Source organism: Cetorhinus maximus, chromosome 12, assembly GCF_964194155.1.
Source record: "Cetorhinus maximus chromosome 12, sCetMax3.hap1.1, whole genome shotgun sequence".
NCBI lineage: Eukaryota > Metazoa > Chordata > Chondrichthyes > Lamniformes > Cetorhinidae > Cetorhinus > Cetorhinus maximus.
Window position 1 is genome coordinate 118418295 of NC_135890.1, and position 18138 is coordinate 118436432.

The window sequence follows — 18138 nt, forward strand, 5'->3', positions numbered from 1 at the left end:
TGTTCATTTTATTTTCCCAAGTTCTATCTTCAGCCCCCTCAAAGTAGCCCACAGCTGAAGGTATGATCTGACTATGCATCAGTCGGAGATTTACTCTTATTGGTCACAACATGCAACGTACGGAATATTCTTTTTAAATTTCTAAAAAGGCTAATGAAATTTTCCTTAATGTTTCAAACATGGCGTATTGCAACGAAGTTAAATTCCAATTACCTGCCCAGTCTTAACAGCAACTTCTTGCCGAAGCTGTTCTAGGATTTCAGAAACCATCTCAGTGTCCTCCTCAAGCTTTTTAGTTCCTTCCTCCAGTAGAACCTTATCTGTCTTTCCAGCTTGCAGTGCTACCTCCAGGACAATCTTCTCATTCTGCAAGAATTGGATTGCTTCATCTTTGGCATTTGCTTCAGTTTGGATCTCTGTTAGATGGGCCTCCAGCTCATCGTAACGTGCCTGCAGCTCATTCAAGGATTGACCCTTGGTGTGCAAGGACTCTTGGGAGACAGTCAGCTGCTTCAGCAGCTCTAATTGCTCCTGTTCCAAAGCTTGTAATTGGAGTTCTCGCTGATGCAAGGTTAACCTAGCCTGAAGAGGAGACATTTTCAAAACATTCATAAGCTAGAATCACAAATACAATCAACTTTAATAACAGTCATTCATGACAAAATTACAGTTAAGCAATATCAGAAGGAGAGACAAAGGAACACAACTTCACATTCAGGAAAATAATTGACAAAGGCATTCACAGTCATCAACACGTAGGCTGTATTGCCAGGGAGTGCTGTGGAGGCAAAATCATTGGAATCTTTAAGAAACAGATGGATAAGGTAATGGAAGATTTGCTGATTCTCTGTAAATTTGTGCTAGCATGGGCTTAATAAGTACCTCATATGTGTATGTGTTGAGAGAAGAGCAGACCTAGTGGCCATGATATGACATTTACAATCTTAGTGCACACTCTAGGGCTGACACAGTACTGAAGGAGTCCTGCATTGTTGGAGGTGTTGTCTTTCAGTGGAGACATTAAAACTTAGGCCTGGTCTGTCTGTTCAAACATCTTGTGGGTGTAATAGATTCCATGGCACTACTCAAAGAGAGACAAAGAATTTTTCTGATATCTAGTCCCAACATTCTTCCCTCAGCCAAAACCACCAGTAAGTTACTGAATCATCCGTTCATCTGCTGTTGTCAGACCATGCTGTGAGCAAATGCCTACATTTCCGTAAAACCATAACACAAGAAGTAACAAACTTGGTGGTGGAACATTTTATAATGTTCAGAGGATGCAGTAACAAAGTTTTTAAATAAATTAAAGTTGCTTACTTTTTAAAAATCTTTATACGACAGATTTCCTCAACTCCTTTGTTCTCATCTCACTCCACATAGGGAGTCAAGGGTTATGGGGGTGGCGGCAGGCAGGAAAGTGAAATTAGCACCGCAATCAGATTGGCCATGATCTTATTAAATGGTGGAGCAGACTCGAAGGGTAAAATGGCCTACTCCTGATCCTATTTTTATGTATGTCATCAGCTGGCAACACCACTAACATAGGGAGATCATGGGTTCCTCAACTATTGCAATGGGCTGAATGGCCTCCTTCTGCACCGTAACGATTCTGTGATATGCAGTTGGTTAAATAGGCACCATACAAAAAAAAAAATGCATTTGTTGGACTTGGTGTAAAGTTCACCTTTGGTTGAAAATGTTTGCCAATCCCTTTTCACTCTCTACGTCTACAACTCTTTCAACAGAGCCAGTCAGCATTGAACAGTCAACCAGTTGATATCCTCATGCAGTGAAACCAATAGAAATACTTGGCCTAGTAGCCAGAGGGCATGTTTTGAGTCTCCTTTTGAATTCCAAACAGCACTTTTGGAAGGTTTTCAAAACTAAACAACCATTTCTACAAAGCTAGGGCTCTTTACCTCCTCAAGCTGTCTCTCCAATGCTGTAGCTGAATTAGCCAGTTTCTGAAGATGCTCACGCTCTTCCTCAAACTCTTCGAGTTTCCGTGATAAATCATCTTCGACCATCACCTTAGCCTCTTGGATCTGTTGGAAAGCTTTTTCCTGATCCAACATATCAACCTGTTGTGAAAAAGGTCATCTTCAAATATGAAAATATTGCATAGTTTGTGGACTGACTAGGTTGTGTTTGGCATGGAAGTGTTTTGTTAATAGAGATTCAAGTACGAATCATTCAGTAGCAGTTATGTTGAAGTGATTAAGACCAGATTCCTTCAAACCACAACGTCCTCTACATCAAAGCAAGCAGAATAGTTTCTACAATCCATTCTCCAGCACTACTAATGCATGAGGCGCTGGCTAAAGTCCTTGGTTTTGGGGTGATGTATCCCACTTAATGTAGCTTTTAACAGATCAACCACCAAAGGCTATTACTAATGCATTTGATATATGAGCAGTGACTAAATTTCATACTGTAATGAAGCACACATTAACAAAAAGTAAAATAATTTTTTTAAAGTGATAAATATAGCCTCATTCTTCTTCAGGGAGACACAGCAAAGTGTAAACAGTGTACACAGACTCAGTCAATCCACCTTCTCTCCACCATCAGCTGGTGGGATGGAAATGATAGTGGTCAATAGCATGGGACCACTATAGAGCATCCCCTTCATTACTTGACAAACAGGGTTAGGCTAAAGGCTTTTAAACAGGTTTTACATTTTAAACAGATCAGATAGTGATGGTAGGATTACAACACTATTCTACTGTCAACATTAACAGATATGCTGCTGTTCTAACATGCTACTTCTTTCAGAGCAGAAAATATTAAGGCTTTTTAGAACTAATGCACTTTGTTAAAAAAAAAACAGGTAGATCAGAATCAAAACTGAACTTTAAGATTATACTCTCATGCAAGTAACTGCCATTCGTCACAACAATTTAGGACAGTTAATGGATTGTGGTTAATTTTCACCTCAATATTTTGGAGATGCATCGCAATGCGCTCTTTTTCCTTAATGGATCTCTGCTGAGTGTCTGTAAGTTGTTGAGACAGAGACACATTCTCAATCTTCAGGTGCTCTAGCATTGCTGCCTGGGCCATATGACCAGCCTGTGAATAAAACAAAACCATATCCAATTATTCTGAAACATTATAACTGCAGTACCTCTAAGCTGAGCATGAAACAGTAGCTTTAAGTGTACTGTATATGACCCTTTCCTTTTTACTACAAGCTGTAGTTTACCTCTGAAAACATCTCAGAGTCATTGTAACTAAGTTCTGTACACATTTATAGATGGTCCAAGATAAAACAATGGTAGCCACATGTTGTACAATTTAAACTGATCCACTTTTTAAAAAAATATTGAATGTGGATGAACTCCAAATCAAACTTGGAATGCAAAAGGAGCAAAACTGGATTGGTTTAGGCTAAGTGGAACATGGGTTGTAAAAATCTATCATGGTACCTTACCTGCACGTTTGCCATTTCACTCTGTAACCGAACTCTTGCTTCTTGTGCCAGTGTCAGTTGCTGCTGGTACCACTGCCTGACCTGCTGCAGAGAAGTTATTTCAGAATGGGATGCCTTGAGCTGGCTTGTCAGAGTGGCACGGTCCAACTGTACCTGCTGAAGCTGGCTCTGTAGGACTGTCATTTGTTGTTGAATAGCATGAACTGGAAAAAAATATATTAAAAACATTTTAGAATAACAATCTGTAGGTTAGTTCCTACAATTTATGAATGCGTTTTCTTTAAAACAAGGTGCAGGAAGGTGTAATTGGGCTAGACAAGTACAAACAAAATGACTACATCTTTCATGGTCAACTGATATGATGAGTAGTAACTTGCTGCAGTCCAAACACTAATCATTTGTGAGACTTTCAAAATCTCACATGTCCGATGTGAAGGATGTCATCACATGTTATTCAAAAGGAACAATTATGTCTAAAAAGCAATACTAATCAAACAAACGCATTGTGTGGAAGTTAAGAACAAATATGTAACTAGTTAAGAAATTATATCTTGGCAATTCTAAAAGACCAGTTTCCTTGTAAAAATTACAAAAATATTTACAATGTAAACATAAAATGCGCAAAATTAAAATATTCAATCTTCAAATCAGCTAAGGCTCAACAGATCATTACAAAGCCAAATAACTCAAAATAACAGTTAAAACTAGCTGCAGAATTCAACAGGATCCCAGCAAGCATTCTCAATGAGTTTGCATTCTCAGCCACATACAGAGAATTTCACTATACTATGAAGTCATTATACATGAAACAATTCCATTTGACTATTCATTCTGTCTCCTCACATCAGACCAAGTCAATTAAAAATACTACAACTAGAAACTTGCATTTCTATGGTGCCTTTAAAGTAGCAAAAATCTAGGCTCTTCACAGCCGGGGAATCAGTACCCCCCAGTTACCTAAGAGGTCTGATTGCCCATCAATGCTGAATTAATTATTCCAATAGTTTGGAGCAATACAATGGCTCCACTGCCCCTGAGCAGATGGGGGGGGTGGGTGTGCGAGGCAAATGGGGGTCCATGATAGCTCTACACTCAAATAGCCCCAGTACACATTAGTTGGGTGCACACAACAAAAAAAAACTTGAGCAAGATAATGGTAACCTGCAAGCATTATTAAAACAGTTTCCTGGCAAGAGTCAGTACATCGGAGGGGTGAAGACGACTAAAAATAAAAAGGCTGTAACATGCTTCTACTGAGCACAGATTCAATCACTCCAACAAAGACGTACCTGAATCATCTCTATTAGAGAGTGTCTGCTGCATTTCTGTGACTTTTCCCATCAGTCTCTGGTATTGCTCCTCAGATACCTGAAGATCGTTGTTTAGTGCAGCTAAACTGGCATTTTTAGCCTCGAGATTGGTCTGCAGCTCAGTCATGGCCTGTTCCAGACTGGAACATGTTTGTCGTAAGGTGCTTACTTCAGAGCTTAACATGCTTTGCTTTTGCTCACTGAGCACCTTCTGCTCATCTTGTGCTTGTAGTCGTGCATTTAAAGCTGCTAATTGGGCCTGCAATTCAGTCTTCTCTTTCAAACCCTTAGAAGTTAAAAAGAATGGCAATGATGACCTTTTTCATGTACTAGGAATCATTTATGCTTTTCTCCAATTGTTTTCACATTGATGTCAGAACACCTGAATGAGCATATAAGCTTCCTTTAAAAAAAAATTACACAAACTCAATTCACATGGACACAAAGAACTTCAAAGTTTCAGGGACACAAAAAATCTAAAAACTATATAATTGTGATATTTTGAATTTGTACTTTTCCTGTAGCAGCTATAAAAAGAGGGAGAAAGTACTTCCAAAAATATTTCCACATTCCCACGAGCAAAGGCTTACAAAACCTGGATTAAATTAGATAGGCAATGAACATCAAAAACTAAGTCACACTCACCAAGGAACCAGATGCTACCCAGGACATGGTGACAGAGGAGGAAACTCTATCACTAGAAGGGTTCAAAATTAATGAGGTGGTTGTATTGGATAACTGTCGGTACTTAAAACTGATAAGGCACCAGGGCCAGATGAGATGCATCTAAGGATATTGAAGGAAGTGAGAGAGTGGAAATTGCAGGAGCACTGGCCATAATCAGTCTTCCCTAGACTCAGGGGAGGTGACAGAAGACTGGAGAATTGCAAAAATTATGCCCTTGTTCAAAAAAGACTAAGGATAAGCCCAGCAATTACAGATCAGTCAGTTTAACTTCAGTGGTGGGGAAGCTTCTTGAAACAATTATTCAGGATAGAATTAATAGTCACAGGGAAAATTGAGAGTTGATTAGGAAGAGCCAGCTTGGATTTCTTAAGGGAAAATCATGTTTAACTAACTTGGAGTGTTTAGAAGAGGTAACAGAGGGGGTTGATGAGGGTAAAGCTGTTGACATGGTGTACATGGACTATTTGATAGTCCATGTACACCATGTGCCGCACAACGGACTTGAGGAAAGTTACAGCTCATGGAGTAAAAGGGACAATAGCAACATGGATACAAAATTGGCTGACTAATTAATAGCGAACAATGGTTAATGGATATTTTTCGGACTGGACGGAGGTTTGTAGTGGAGTCCCCCAGGGGTCGGTATTGGGATCCTTGCTTTTCCTGATATATATTAATGCTCTAGATCTTGGTGTGCAGGGGACAATTTCAAACTTTGCGGATGATACAAAACTTGGAAGCATTGTAAACTGTGAGGAGGACAGTGAAGAACTTCAAAAGGACATAGATAAGCTGGTGGAGTGGGCAGATAGGTGGCAGATGAAGTTCAATGCAGAGAAATGAGGGGTGATTAATTTTGGTAGGACAAACAGAGAGACAATATAAAATAAGGGGTGCAACTCCAAAGGGTGTGCAGGAGCAGAGGGACCTGGGTGTATATGTGCATAAGTCATTAAAGGTGGCAGGACAGGTGGAGAGAGAGTTAAAGCATACAGTATCCTTGGCTTTATTAATAGGGGCATAGAGTACAAGGGCAAGGAGGTTATGCTGAACTTGTATAGGACAGTAGTTAGACCTCAACTGGAGTAGTGTGCGCAGTTCTGGCCACCACATTTTAAGGAGGATATGAACACATTGGAGAAAGTGCAGAAGAGGTTTACAAAAATGGTTCCAGGGATGAGAAACTTCAGTTATGAAGATAGATTGGAGAAGTTGGGATTGTTCTCCTTGGAGAGGAGGAGGCTAAGAGGAGGTTTGATAGAGGGGTTCAAAATCATGAGGGGGCTGGCCAGAGTAGATAGGAAGAAACTGTTCCTGCTTGTATAAGGATCAAGAACAAGAGGGCATGGATTTAAAGTAATTTGCAAAAGAAGCAAATGTGATGTGAGAAAAAACTTATTCACACAGTCAGAGGTTCGGGTCTGGAATGCACTGCCTGGAAGTGTGATGGAGGCAGGTTCAACTGAGGCATTTAAGAGGGCATTAGATTGTTATTTAAATAGAAACAATGTGCAGGCTAATGGGGAAAAGGCAGGAGGAATGGCACTAAGTCATAATGTTCAGAGAGCCAGTGCAGACATGATGGGCGAAACGGCCTAGTTCTGCACCATAACAATTCTGTGATTCTGTGAAGTCTTCTACATTTCTGTATTATTTACGGTCGTGTTAAACGTAAGGTCAATGTTTCCCCCCAGTGCTAAGCACAGGTCAACGAAAGAAAAATATTTTCACCTCATTAGCTTCAGAAGACAGAGCTTCCAATTGTCCCTCAAGTCGCATTTTTTCTTTAAGAATTTGCATTAGGTCATCATGGGATTCCGCCACAGAGCTTTCCATGGAAACACTGCACAATGAAATTACAACACAGCTGACCTGAACATACCATAAACAACATAGTCAACGTTAAACAGAAAACAATTCCAGCAGCCCATTAGATTTGGAATTCATGTGTGATCCCCAAACTCTGTACTTATTTGTGCTAAATTGATGCATATGCTCCACTAATGAAACTCAAAACTTTTGCTTAGGGTTGTTCACAAAGCAATAATGAATATACCATGAAACCCAACCTGATCACTATGCGAATCTAGCCATTTGTGCAATCAGCAACATCCTTTATTTCCCAAAGCTTTTTTATATTAATTCACAGCTTGTGGGCGTTGCTATCTAATTGCCCTCACTAAGGTGGCGTCATTACCAGCTGAGTGGCTTGCTAGGCCATTTCAGACAGCAGTTAATAATAGTCAAATACAATGTCAATAGTCTAGAATCACATATAGGCCAAACCAGGTAATGACGACAGATTTCCTTCCCTAAAGGATTAAGTGAACCAGTTGGGCTTTTATGACAATCTAGTAGTTTTGTCACTATCAATGATACTGGCTTTTTAATCTGGATTTTATTTAATTCCTTGACTGCAATGGTCAGATCTGAATCTATGTCTCTTGATCATTAGTCCAGGTCTTTGGATTACTAGACCAGTAATATGACCACCATGCTACTGTTCTTTTTACTATTAGTCTAACGGACATCAATTAATAAAGTAACAGAATCAATGCACTAATTTCTTTACATGGCTTTCCTTAGTCTTTGAATGGAGAATCCTTTTATAATAGGGAAAGGAGGCCAGGATGTCAGTAAGGAGATTCACACTTGAATGAAGTCCTTTCGCGGCTTCGACAACGCCAGGATGAGCATAAGTTCATTAGAGTTTTCTTTGCAGTAGGAATTACGAAAGGATGGGACGTGGTACATAGAATCCTTACACAGTGCCTTGCAACCCCACAAGCTTGAATGATATTGCCCAGTTACAGTTTGAAGTTTTAACTTAAGAGTTGGGAGCAGAATTCAGTTTCTGGTGTAGTTTTTTTTAAACTTGCATCTGTTGCAGATGAAACAACTACAGAATAGAAAATGCCGTGAGCAGAAAACATTATTCAGGTCATTCCTGTAGAATAATCCAATCCAGCAAAGGATGCGGGTGACTTGGGGCCTCCCTGTTTCCTCACAATGACAATTTGAGGTTTTCAAGCTGCAACCCACCATTCTATAAATATTTCTAACAACTGGATTGATAATTCCAGAAGGGTTCAAACACCAACAGAACAGTTTTCTGCTTTATCACAGCAACTCCTATTTATAGAGTGCCGTTAATGTAAGGTGCTTCACAGAGGCATTATGAAACAAAATTCACCATCAAGCCATAAGGCATTTTAAGGCCAGATGACCAAATGTTTGGCCAAAAAATTAGATTTTAAGGCACGTTGCAAAAGATATGAGAGAGGTAGAGTTGGGGACGTTTAGGGAAGGAATTCCAGAACTTAGGGTCAAGGCAGCAGAAGGCATGGCTGCCAATGGTGGGACAATTAAAAATCAGGGATTCTCAAGAGGCCAGAATAAGAGGAGTGCACATCCATACAAATTAGAACACAGCACCGGCTCCACAATTACTGGAGGGTGAGCAGCTTAGCAACAACCAAGAGCGACTTTTCAAATTTTGTATTTCCTTGGAACAGCTCCTGTGTAAGGCTATTTAATCATATCAGTGGCGCAGTTACCTGCTGGAAATGCTGTCTCTCCGGCTCCGCACTGCTCCATTCACTTCCTGCTGCTCACTCTGATGTTCTGCTGCTGCAGCTTTCAACACCTCCCCAATAGAAGGAAACTTCCCCATATCGTTTGATAACATTTCTTGCCCATCAACAGTGTATGTGTTTTTTTGCCTGATGTCCAGTGAGGGCATGGTCCCATAAATACCACTGGTAGATATACTGCTGTATGAAGAGCTGTCACTTTCATTCTCATCTTGCCTTGTACCCAGCTCATCTATCTCAGAGTTGCTGTCCTCAATGTGCAACGAAACTTCTAATTTATCGCCATTTTCTGACGCGAAGCTTACTTCAGATATAACAGATGTGGATGAACCAGTCCTGTTCTGGAATAATGTTTCCACACTGGAAGATCTTCCAATACTACTCATGGCCTCTGAACTTTCTGTTTTATAATCTGAAAGGGATCGTATTTTGCTGGTCTTGGAGCTCCTTGAAGTCTTTTCATCTTTGGAAACATTTGGCATTCCAAGGCTACCCACCTTGGGTCCTCGTGGAACGCTGGTCCTCAGGAAAGAGTATTCCGTAGTCAAGGCGAGGGTATTGGCTCTTGGAAGTACTTCTGGGTGGAACATCAACTCTGGGTCCAAAGTACTGGTGAGTCGATTTTTTGATGTTGATTGCTTAGACTGAAAGATAAAAGTAGAAATACCATTCTAAATATCTGCTCCTCAACAAGACAAGGATTTGTTGTGAAATACATAAATAGGACTTTTCAGACATTGCTACTCAGTAAAAAAGGAATGTTAATAGTAATTGCAGTCAGGACAACAGAAGAAAAATCTAATTTGATTCAGCAATTTCTATGTTCTTAAATCATCTCCTTCAAGTCTTTTTTCTGCCCCCCTCCGCCATTAACTTATTAATTTCTTTTGCCCTTACAACCCTTATTACAATTTCCCCCCTGGATCTGGTTTAGCCCTTTGGCTACAATCCCTACCAACTCCAGCTCTCAGATCGAACAATTCACTTGCCTGACTCCAGCATCCACCCTTCCTTCTGCCCCATCATCGCTGGCAGGGCCTGCAGCTATAGCATGACCCTCTGACTTGCTACATTCACCTAAACAGGCAGGTAGGGCCTCGGATTAATGACTCACCTGACACTTCCAAAAATGCAGCACTGCCTCTGCACTGGGAGTGTCAGCTTCGATTATATGCTCAAATCCTGGAATGGGGCTTAAATGCACAATCTTTTAACTTTGATGAGCGCATCACTGAGCCAAGCTGCCACAGGTTAATTACTACAAGTTGTAGTACAACAGAGTAGGAACAAAGATGAGCTGGATCTCGCGCCCCTCTCCCACCTGCTGTATCCAACCACACTTACTCTCTGCTGATGTCTTTGAACTCTGTACTGCTTGAGTTGTTCTTCAAGGCGCCGTTGAGCCTGTGAACGTATCTGTTCTTCATTCTGTTCTTTCAAAGACGGATCCACTGAACCTGATTTCAAAACAAAATCATAAATTCAAGCCATCTGAACTCTTTTGTTAGCTCTACCTATAACATAAATCAGAGTAAATACAATTAAGTGATTAAAGAACCGCTCTAACACCGCCCATTTATAAAAATGTCTTGTCAGACAGTTTGCAAACTAATATGCTAAAGCTATAATCATTTTGTCACAAAAGTCCGTAAATACTTTCCACTTAATCTTTTCTAGACTTTTATGTTCCCAGGGAAACTACAATTTCCTAATCTAGACATGACTACCGCTCTTTCACAGAGAATATGTAAAAATACTCCCCTTTTCACTTGTCAAATTCTCGTTCCCTTCATTATAGTCACCTCTTGATCTTCATCTCATTTCATGTACCAGACTTTAACCAACTGGCCTGGTCCAAATCCTCTGCCAGTGCCAGTCACCAATAGATCCAACACGCCAATCAAGTTTGACTTGCCATTAGACCTCTCTTTCCCTTTTCAGTATTTATTCAATTATCTTCTGAAAGTCATTAATAGATCTGCTTCGGCTGCCCTTTCAAATTGTGCATTCCAGATCATTACAACTCGCAGCATTAAAAACCAAATTCACCTCCCCTTCCCTCTGGTTCTTACACTAATAACTCTTAAATCTGTGTCCTCTGGTTACCTGTCCACCAATCAGTGGAAACAGTTTCTCCTTATTTACTCTATTGAAGCCCTTCATAATTCTGCAAATCTCTATTAGATCTCGCCTCATCACAAAAAAGAAAATCATCCAATTTTATCAGAATCTAAACCTTACCAATATCTCTGGATGCACAATCTGGTCAGGTCTTGTTTTACAGGAGACACCCAACATGGTTTCAACAAAAAGTAATAATTTTCTTTGTCTCTTTATTCCATTAGTGGGGCGGTCGATGAGAGTCAGATGAAATCGAGCAGAAAATCAGTGTGGCAGCTTGTTAAATTAACTCTACTGACAATTGTAATGTGGAGAAATTCATTACAACATAAATGGATTGCAAAAAAATTTGGTGGTCATAACTGGATAGCTGCGAACAGATTGGTTACATAGCCCAACAAAAGTTCACCTATCTTAGTTAACAATTTCCTATAGAATTTTGTGTTACATAACATCTGTCATTGGGAAAATGTTAGAATCTATTATTAAAGATGTTTATTAAAGGGCACTTAGAAAAATTCGAGGCAATCAGGCAGACTCAACATGGTTTTGTGAAAGGGAAATCACGTTTAACCAATTTATTGGAGTTCATTGAAGTAGTAACATATGCTGTGGATAAAGGAGAAGCGGTGGGTGTGCTGTACTTAGATTCCCAGAGGGCTCTTGATAAGATGCCACATCAAAGGTTATTGTGGAAAATAAAAGTACATGGTGTAGGGGGTAACATATTGGCATGTCTAGCTAAGGGGTAGGTATAAATGGGTCTTTTTCTGGTTGGCAGGATGTAACAAGGATCAGTGCTGGGGCCTCAACTTTTTACAATTTATATAAATGTCATGGATTGGCTAAATTTCCTGATGACACAAAAGTTAGGTAGGAAAGTAAGTTGTGAATAGGACACAAGGAGGCTACAAAGGGACATTGATGGGTTAAATGAGTGGGCAAAGATCTGGCAAAATGGAGTATAATGTGCATAAATGTGAAATGCATTTTGGCAGCAAGAATAAAAAAACATATTATCTAAATGGTGAGAGATTGCAGAGCTCCGAGATTCAGAGGGATCTGGGTGTCCTAGTGCATGAATCACAAAAGGCTAGTATGCTGGTACAGCAAGTAATTAGGAAAGCAAATAGAATGTCATCGTTTATTGCGAGGGGAATTGAATACAAAAGTAGGGAGGTTATGCTTCAGTTGTACAGGGCACTGGCGAGACCACATCTGGAATACTGTGTACAGTATTGGTCTCCTTATTTAAGGATGTAAATGAATTAGAAGCAGTTCAGAGTAGGTTTACAAGACTAATACCGGGAATGGGTGGGTTGTCTTGTGAGGAAAGATCGGACAGGTTGGGTTTGTATCCACTGCAGTTTAGAAGAGTAAGAGGCGACGTGATTGAAACCTTTAAGATCCTGTGGGGTCTTGACAGGGCGGATGGTGGAGAGGGTGTTTTGCCTAGCGGGAGAATTGAGAATTAGCGGTCACAGTTTAAAAATAAGGGGTCACTCATTTAAGACAGGGATAAGGAGAAATATTCTCTGAGGGTCATGAGTCTTTGAAACTCTCTTCTTCAAAGGGCAATGGAAGTGGAGTGTTTGAATATTCTTAAGACAAAGCTAAGTAGATTCTTGATAAGAGGGTGAAAGGTTATCAGGAGTATGCGGGGATGTGGAGTTGAGGTTACAGCCAGATCAGCCACGATCTTACCGAATGGGGGTGCAGGCTTGAGAGGCCGAGTGGCCTACTCCTGCTGCTAAATCATATTTTTGTATGTATGCATGAATGTTCATACATATGCATGGCAAGAACCAACTTGCAAAGCAGAAATTTAAAAAATTCAGGCAGTGGGATGTGGGTGATGCTAGCAAGGCTGCATTTATTGCCCATCCTTAGATTCCTGGGAAAACCATTTGAGGCGGTTCGTATTAGTGAGCCTTCTGCTTTGTAGCAATAGTTCACACGACTGGGCAAATTGCAGGGTAATTTTATCAAGAGACAATCAGATCTTGTGGGATTGGGGTCAAATGGGAGCCAAAATCAGGTAGGGAAAGAGGAGATTATTTTTCCTGAAGGACACTGGTGAACCAGTTAGGTTTCTTTGACATCCCAGTTATTTTTGAGACACTAGCCCACAAATTTATTTCATTAAATTTCACAACTTGCCTGGTAATATTTGAATTTACAACCTCTGGATTGCCAATCCAGTACCATAACTACCACGATTACTGTACCCCAAGTCCAAGCCACTGTGGAAAGCTTTCTAATAACTAGCACAGAGTTAGCACATGTGACACATTATTAGGTGGTATGGGGCATGGCATCGCCTCAAAGTTAAAAGTTACAAGACAATAAAAAAGCAAATTGAGATTCCAGTGAGGGCAAGGTGGCTCCCTGGATAGCCTAGTAGGAACAGTAATGCAAGACCAAACTATAGTGATCAGAAAGTTCTAGGATTCATCCTCAGTGCATGTTGAGTTAGCAAGGCAAGAGGTAGGAAGTTATAACTGGCCTCTGCACCACAGGGTTTTAGGAGATGGGGTGAAGGGAGCAATTAAGAGGCAAATTAGCAAATCCTGGATTATTATCCATTAACATTTGCTGACATTAAGTGAGGAGAAGGTGGATTCAGCTGTGATTTCCCTTCATGGAAAGTCAGCTGACTACACCTCCTGGACAAAAGCAACTACCCGGGCAAGCAGCCACCTGAACAAGTGTCTCCCAGTAAAAGTAAACAGGAAGCCAGTCTAATTCCAGCAGAATATGTTATGCAGCAACAGGCCTGCTGATCTTGCTGGAAGTGATGGGGGGCAAATAGCACCTCTGCCCATATATAGGTGACATAATACAATGTTACATCAATTTTAAAAAAAATGTTGCTCTTCTATCCAGTGACATTATCAACTGCGAGGGACTGTTTAAATCTAATAGACTAAAAAGTCCAATCTCAAAACAATCACATAGGCCCAAATGCTTCTTTTTTTTTTAAATAAGTTACTTTTCTTTACAAACCAGAAACATCCTGACTACCACCCATGCTACATCCCCATCCTGCTCTGAACCCCAGCTGGATGTCCTCAAAGCCCTGCCACAGTTAATCTCCAACATTATGTCAGGCCAAACAACTGACTGGGATTTATTAGGGCACTCCCTTGTGGTGTGAACAAATTACACCATAACACACATCTGCCAACCTAATGGCTAAATTGAAGGTCTGGGCTATGGGCTTAATGCAGGGGGGTGGGGGGGGGATGGGGGGGAAAGAATATTGGGATTTTTAAAAATTAAATGGCTGGTCTATGTTGACTGGTACTTTAAACAGACAGTTCTGATGAAGAGTCATACTGACTCGAAATGTTAACTATATTCCTCTCCGCAGATGCTGTCAGACCTGCTGAGTTTTTCCAGGTATTTTTGTTTTTGTTTCAGATTTCCAGCATCCGCAGTATTTTGCTTTTACCCTAAACACCAAACACATCCTGCAATTGCCAATCCAAGGTGAATTTGGCAAAGTAAAAATTCAATCTACCTACAATTCCAGCAAGCAGGAATTTATGCCACAGGCAAAATCCAAAGGATTCAGGATCTATCAGATATCAAACACAGTAACTATGAAACCTCAAATCTGAATACAAAGCATTTGTGTTAATACCAACAACAAAACTCATTTGCACAGAGACACAAACAAGAAACACAAAGCTGAAGCACATTGCAAAAGAATCAAAGGCAACAGGGTTTTAGAGCTGCAACATACATTACACAAAGTGGGATTTGGTTTTGCGCTTTTTGCCACTTAAAATTCAAGCAAAGTAAAACAAACCACGTGTACAAGTTTCTTTTTTGAACTCTCTACTCCATCCCTCATTCCTCTATTTCCTTCAGCTGAATTTGGGTGGGGCAGGAACTTTTACATACCTCACATCAACACTATCCTGTAATCTTAAAAAGGTAACAGAAGTGGTTTCTACAGGCTGGAGCTGCTCTGGCAGCTTCAGCACTTCCCCAATATTATAATGATGAAACTCTAGGTAACAGTGAAGAGTTCCATCCAAAGCTGCTGTTATTCAGCCTCCTGTAACATGACAAATGTAGTACAAGTAAAGAAGCTCTCTATGGGTGAACATGCCTAAATTGGCAATACCAAAATTAATTTGGTTTGCTACTTTGTCACCATTTTTAAGAATGCAGGCAAGTTATATTGCCAACTACCATAGGAGAGCTGATTTTCAAATTTGATGTATTTTTTAAAATTAGATTTTTTACAGTGTGAGTTTTATAATGCTACTTTTAATTGTTGACCTCACATCATTAATTCTTTTTTTTTAAAACTGCAGGGAAGGGACACAGGAAAGGATCAGTGCTCAAAAGAGGTAAATAAAGATTCTGGAAAAGGTGAGGTAGTTTATACAGGTATTTTGGTGTATATCATTACACAGTTAAGGGAATACAATTAACGCATAGGAGCAAAATGATCAACATGATTATTGACCAAAAGTTGAAAATAGCATCATATTGTATCATAGTAGCTGCCACACAACGAATTGATACATAAACTTCAGCTTGTCTAAAAACCCTGCATTAAACTCCATGTGTCCTTTACTACACCAACTTCCATTAACTCCCTGTTACACAATGGATTTAAATTCAAAATCAGTGTCCTCACTTGCAAATCCCTCTATGGCTTCATCCCAGCTCTGCTAATGCCTCCAGCCCCATGTCCAATTTCAACCTCCTTTGCAATCATCTCAGTATGGGGTAGGGAAAATAATAGGTTTTGGGGGTGAGGAGAAAGAGTAACAATTTCCAAAATCATGAATGGAAATTGATTCCAACAAGTTATTTGTACTGAAGCAGAAGAACACCTTGTGATACGAGGCAGATAAGCTCCACCTTGAAACAAGCTACTTCGCTCCTAACTTACCCACTGCACTTCCATCCAGTAAGCTCAGATCCGAAAGGGAGTAGATGGATGTGTCCCTTATTCCTGCTGACACCGGTTGATATCTGTAAACTTCACTTTTTGGCTACTGACGTTTGGAACAGAGCAGCTTTCCATGTACCAAACTTTTCTTAAAAGACATTTCTATAGTAGCACATGCACAGAAAGAGACAGCACATGGAGTTGCCAGCTTGATCAATTAAGCTTAAAAAAGCATGCCAATTTTGGCAAAGAGGAAAGTTCAAAAAAGGAGGAAGGAGGGTGGAACAGCTCCCGCTGTAAATAAATGCTTACACAAATTGGTTTCTTGCATAGGAAGACTTAGAATGAGCGACTGCAAAGCTTCACTTTTTTGAACAAACATCTCAGATTTAGCTCCCTGAGGCTTCTTTAAGTTGTCATTGAAACCATCCACACCTGGGGAAGGCTCTGTGCTCTCATCAGATCTGCACTTTGGTGGCTGACTTTCTGGTGAGTTAGAGACAACCTGGGGAATGCCAGAAGGCCCAGTGGACCTGTAAACAGACTTAGATCCATTCTGACAACTGTCTCCTTCACCATCAGCACCTTTATCACTGGAAGCACACAGTTGCTGGATCTTGCCCTCATGTTTGCCTGAGATACTGCTGGCGTCCATAGCTGCTCCAATGTTTGGCACTTTATCAGTACTGTTCACAAAGGCACCTATGAAAAATGAAGCACAGTTAGCAACTAGTACCACCCTATTCTACCACTTAAACTTGACACCAGCTGAAAAGCAAACTTCTAATCTTGTTTTTCTCAGTCTTCTAACTATTACTAAGTTTGTGGCATTTTTTTTTAAAGCATTCCATGACTTTGATATTTTAGATTTAGAGGAGGATTGGGGAGGAAACTGACATAAAACAGAAAAGAGGAAAGCGACGTCAACTGAAACAAGTGAAACACAAATTCACTTTCGGCTCATCACCCAAGTTCAAATTTCTTTCCTGTTTTAACAAGGATGGAAAACTGAAAACTATTTTTCATTACCTTAAGTATAACCTTTAAAAAGGAAGGCAAAGGCTTGGAATAAGTTATTTTGTTTTGTCTAAAAATGGTCATCTGGCATGCACTGGCAGGAAAGCTTCAAAGCATAAAAACATAGCTTAGTGTCACAAGTTGGCGATGTTCCAATCTACAATTTACATCTATTTTCAGGGTAACTCCCACATTCTATCCTTGAAAACTCTCACTTCTTTTCAAATTTTTTAGCTTGTAGTGTGTACAAACAAGTCAATGACTTACTGTCAACTTTCAGTGCCAGAACCACTATAAAAATTTATCATTTTTCAAAATAAATATATACCCAAGTCTGGAACTACACAGGTGAAGGGCTAAACTACATTCGTTCAGAATTAGGAACTGATAATTCATCACAAAATAGAAGCACAAATGTTACCATTTTCTTTTGAGAAACACCATTGACATTCCAAAAGTCACAATAAGGCTCCTTAAAGTTTGTTCTGAGATAAAGAAAGAGGGTTTTGAAAATAACACATCTCCAGTTTGCTGGTTGGGCTTCTGACCATATCCATTCAGCAATGAAACCCAAATGTTACGGATATTTTGGCAATTTTATTTTCATCAATGGCTATTTTTTTTTCAATGAACATTTGGTCCCATACCACCCCTCACCCACCACTATCAGTACCACAACCATCACTACCGGGTTTCCGGTTTTCCAGTCCAAGCACTAACACTGGGAGCAAAGGACAGCTATCATTTCCCAGGCCAAAATAAACACTGATCAAGCTGACAGAGATGTGAATTAAAAGCTTGATTATGGTCTCCTCTTTACCTTTTTGTCTCACCCATCCCACTCTGTGTGGAAAGATACTTGAACTTTGACCAGTACTTTCCTAAAATGGCACAAAGGTCAGCAATAGGTCTGGACCGCAGGCATAAATCCACCATTCAATGTTGTACAATGTCTTAAAAGTTCCACAGTAGAAGGATCATTATGAATCTCATTCGACAAAAAGCCAATAGAAGATGCTGATCTGCAAGGTAAGACTAGTCTTGCTCGATTCTTCTCTC

General features: G+C 40.1%; 1 protein-coding gene across 8 annotated transcripts in view; it reads right to left on the reverse strand.

Annotated features, from left to right (window-relative positions):
* golga3 (golgin A3) overlaps window positions 1-18138 on the reverse strand; it is a 62327-nt gene that overhangs the window by 22587 nt on the left and 21602 nt on the right. For 4 of the 8 annotated variants that reach the window (XR_013578241.1, XM_078554515.1, XM_078554517.1 and 1 more), the window contains exons 2-10: window positions 16375-16764; window positions 10371-10483; window positions 8991-9670; window positions 7165-7276; window positions 4726-5032; window positions 3437-3639; window positions 2938-3075; window positions 1923-2084; window positions 214-582 (exon numbers count right to left, since the gene is read on the reverse strand). Coding sequence is in view for 7 of the 8 variants with exons in the window: in XM_078554515.1 (XP_078410641.1) it covers window positions 214-582; window positions 1923-2084; window positions 2938-3075; window positions 3437-3639; window positions 4726-5032; window positions 7165-7276; window positions 8991-9670; window positions 10371-10483; window positions 16375-16764 (2474 nt within the window). In the remaining variant the exon portion in view is untranslated. The remainder of the gene's footprint in view (window positions 1-213; window positions 583-1922; window positions 2085-2937; window positions 3076-3436; window positions 3640-4725; window positions 5033-7164; window positions 7277-8990; window positions 9671-10370; window positions 10484-16374; window positions 16765-18138) is intronic. The other 4 variants (XM_078554520.1, XM_078554521.1, XM_078554518.1 and 1 more) reach the window with 3 other exon arrangements.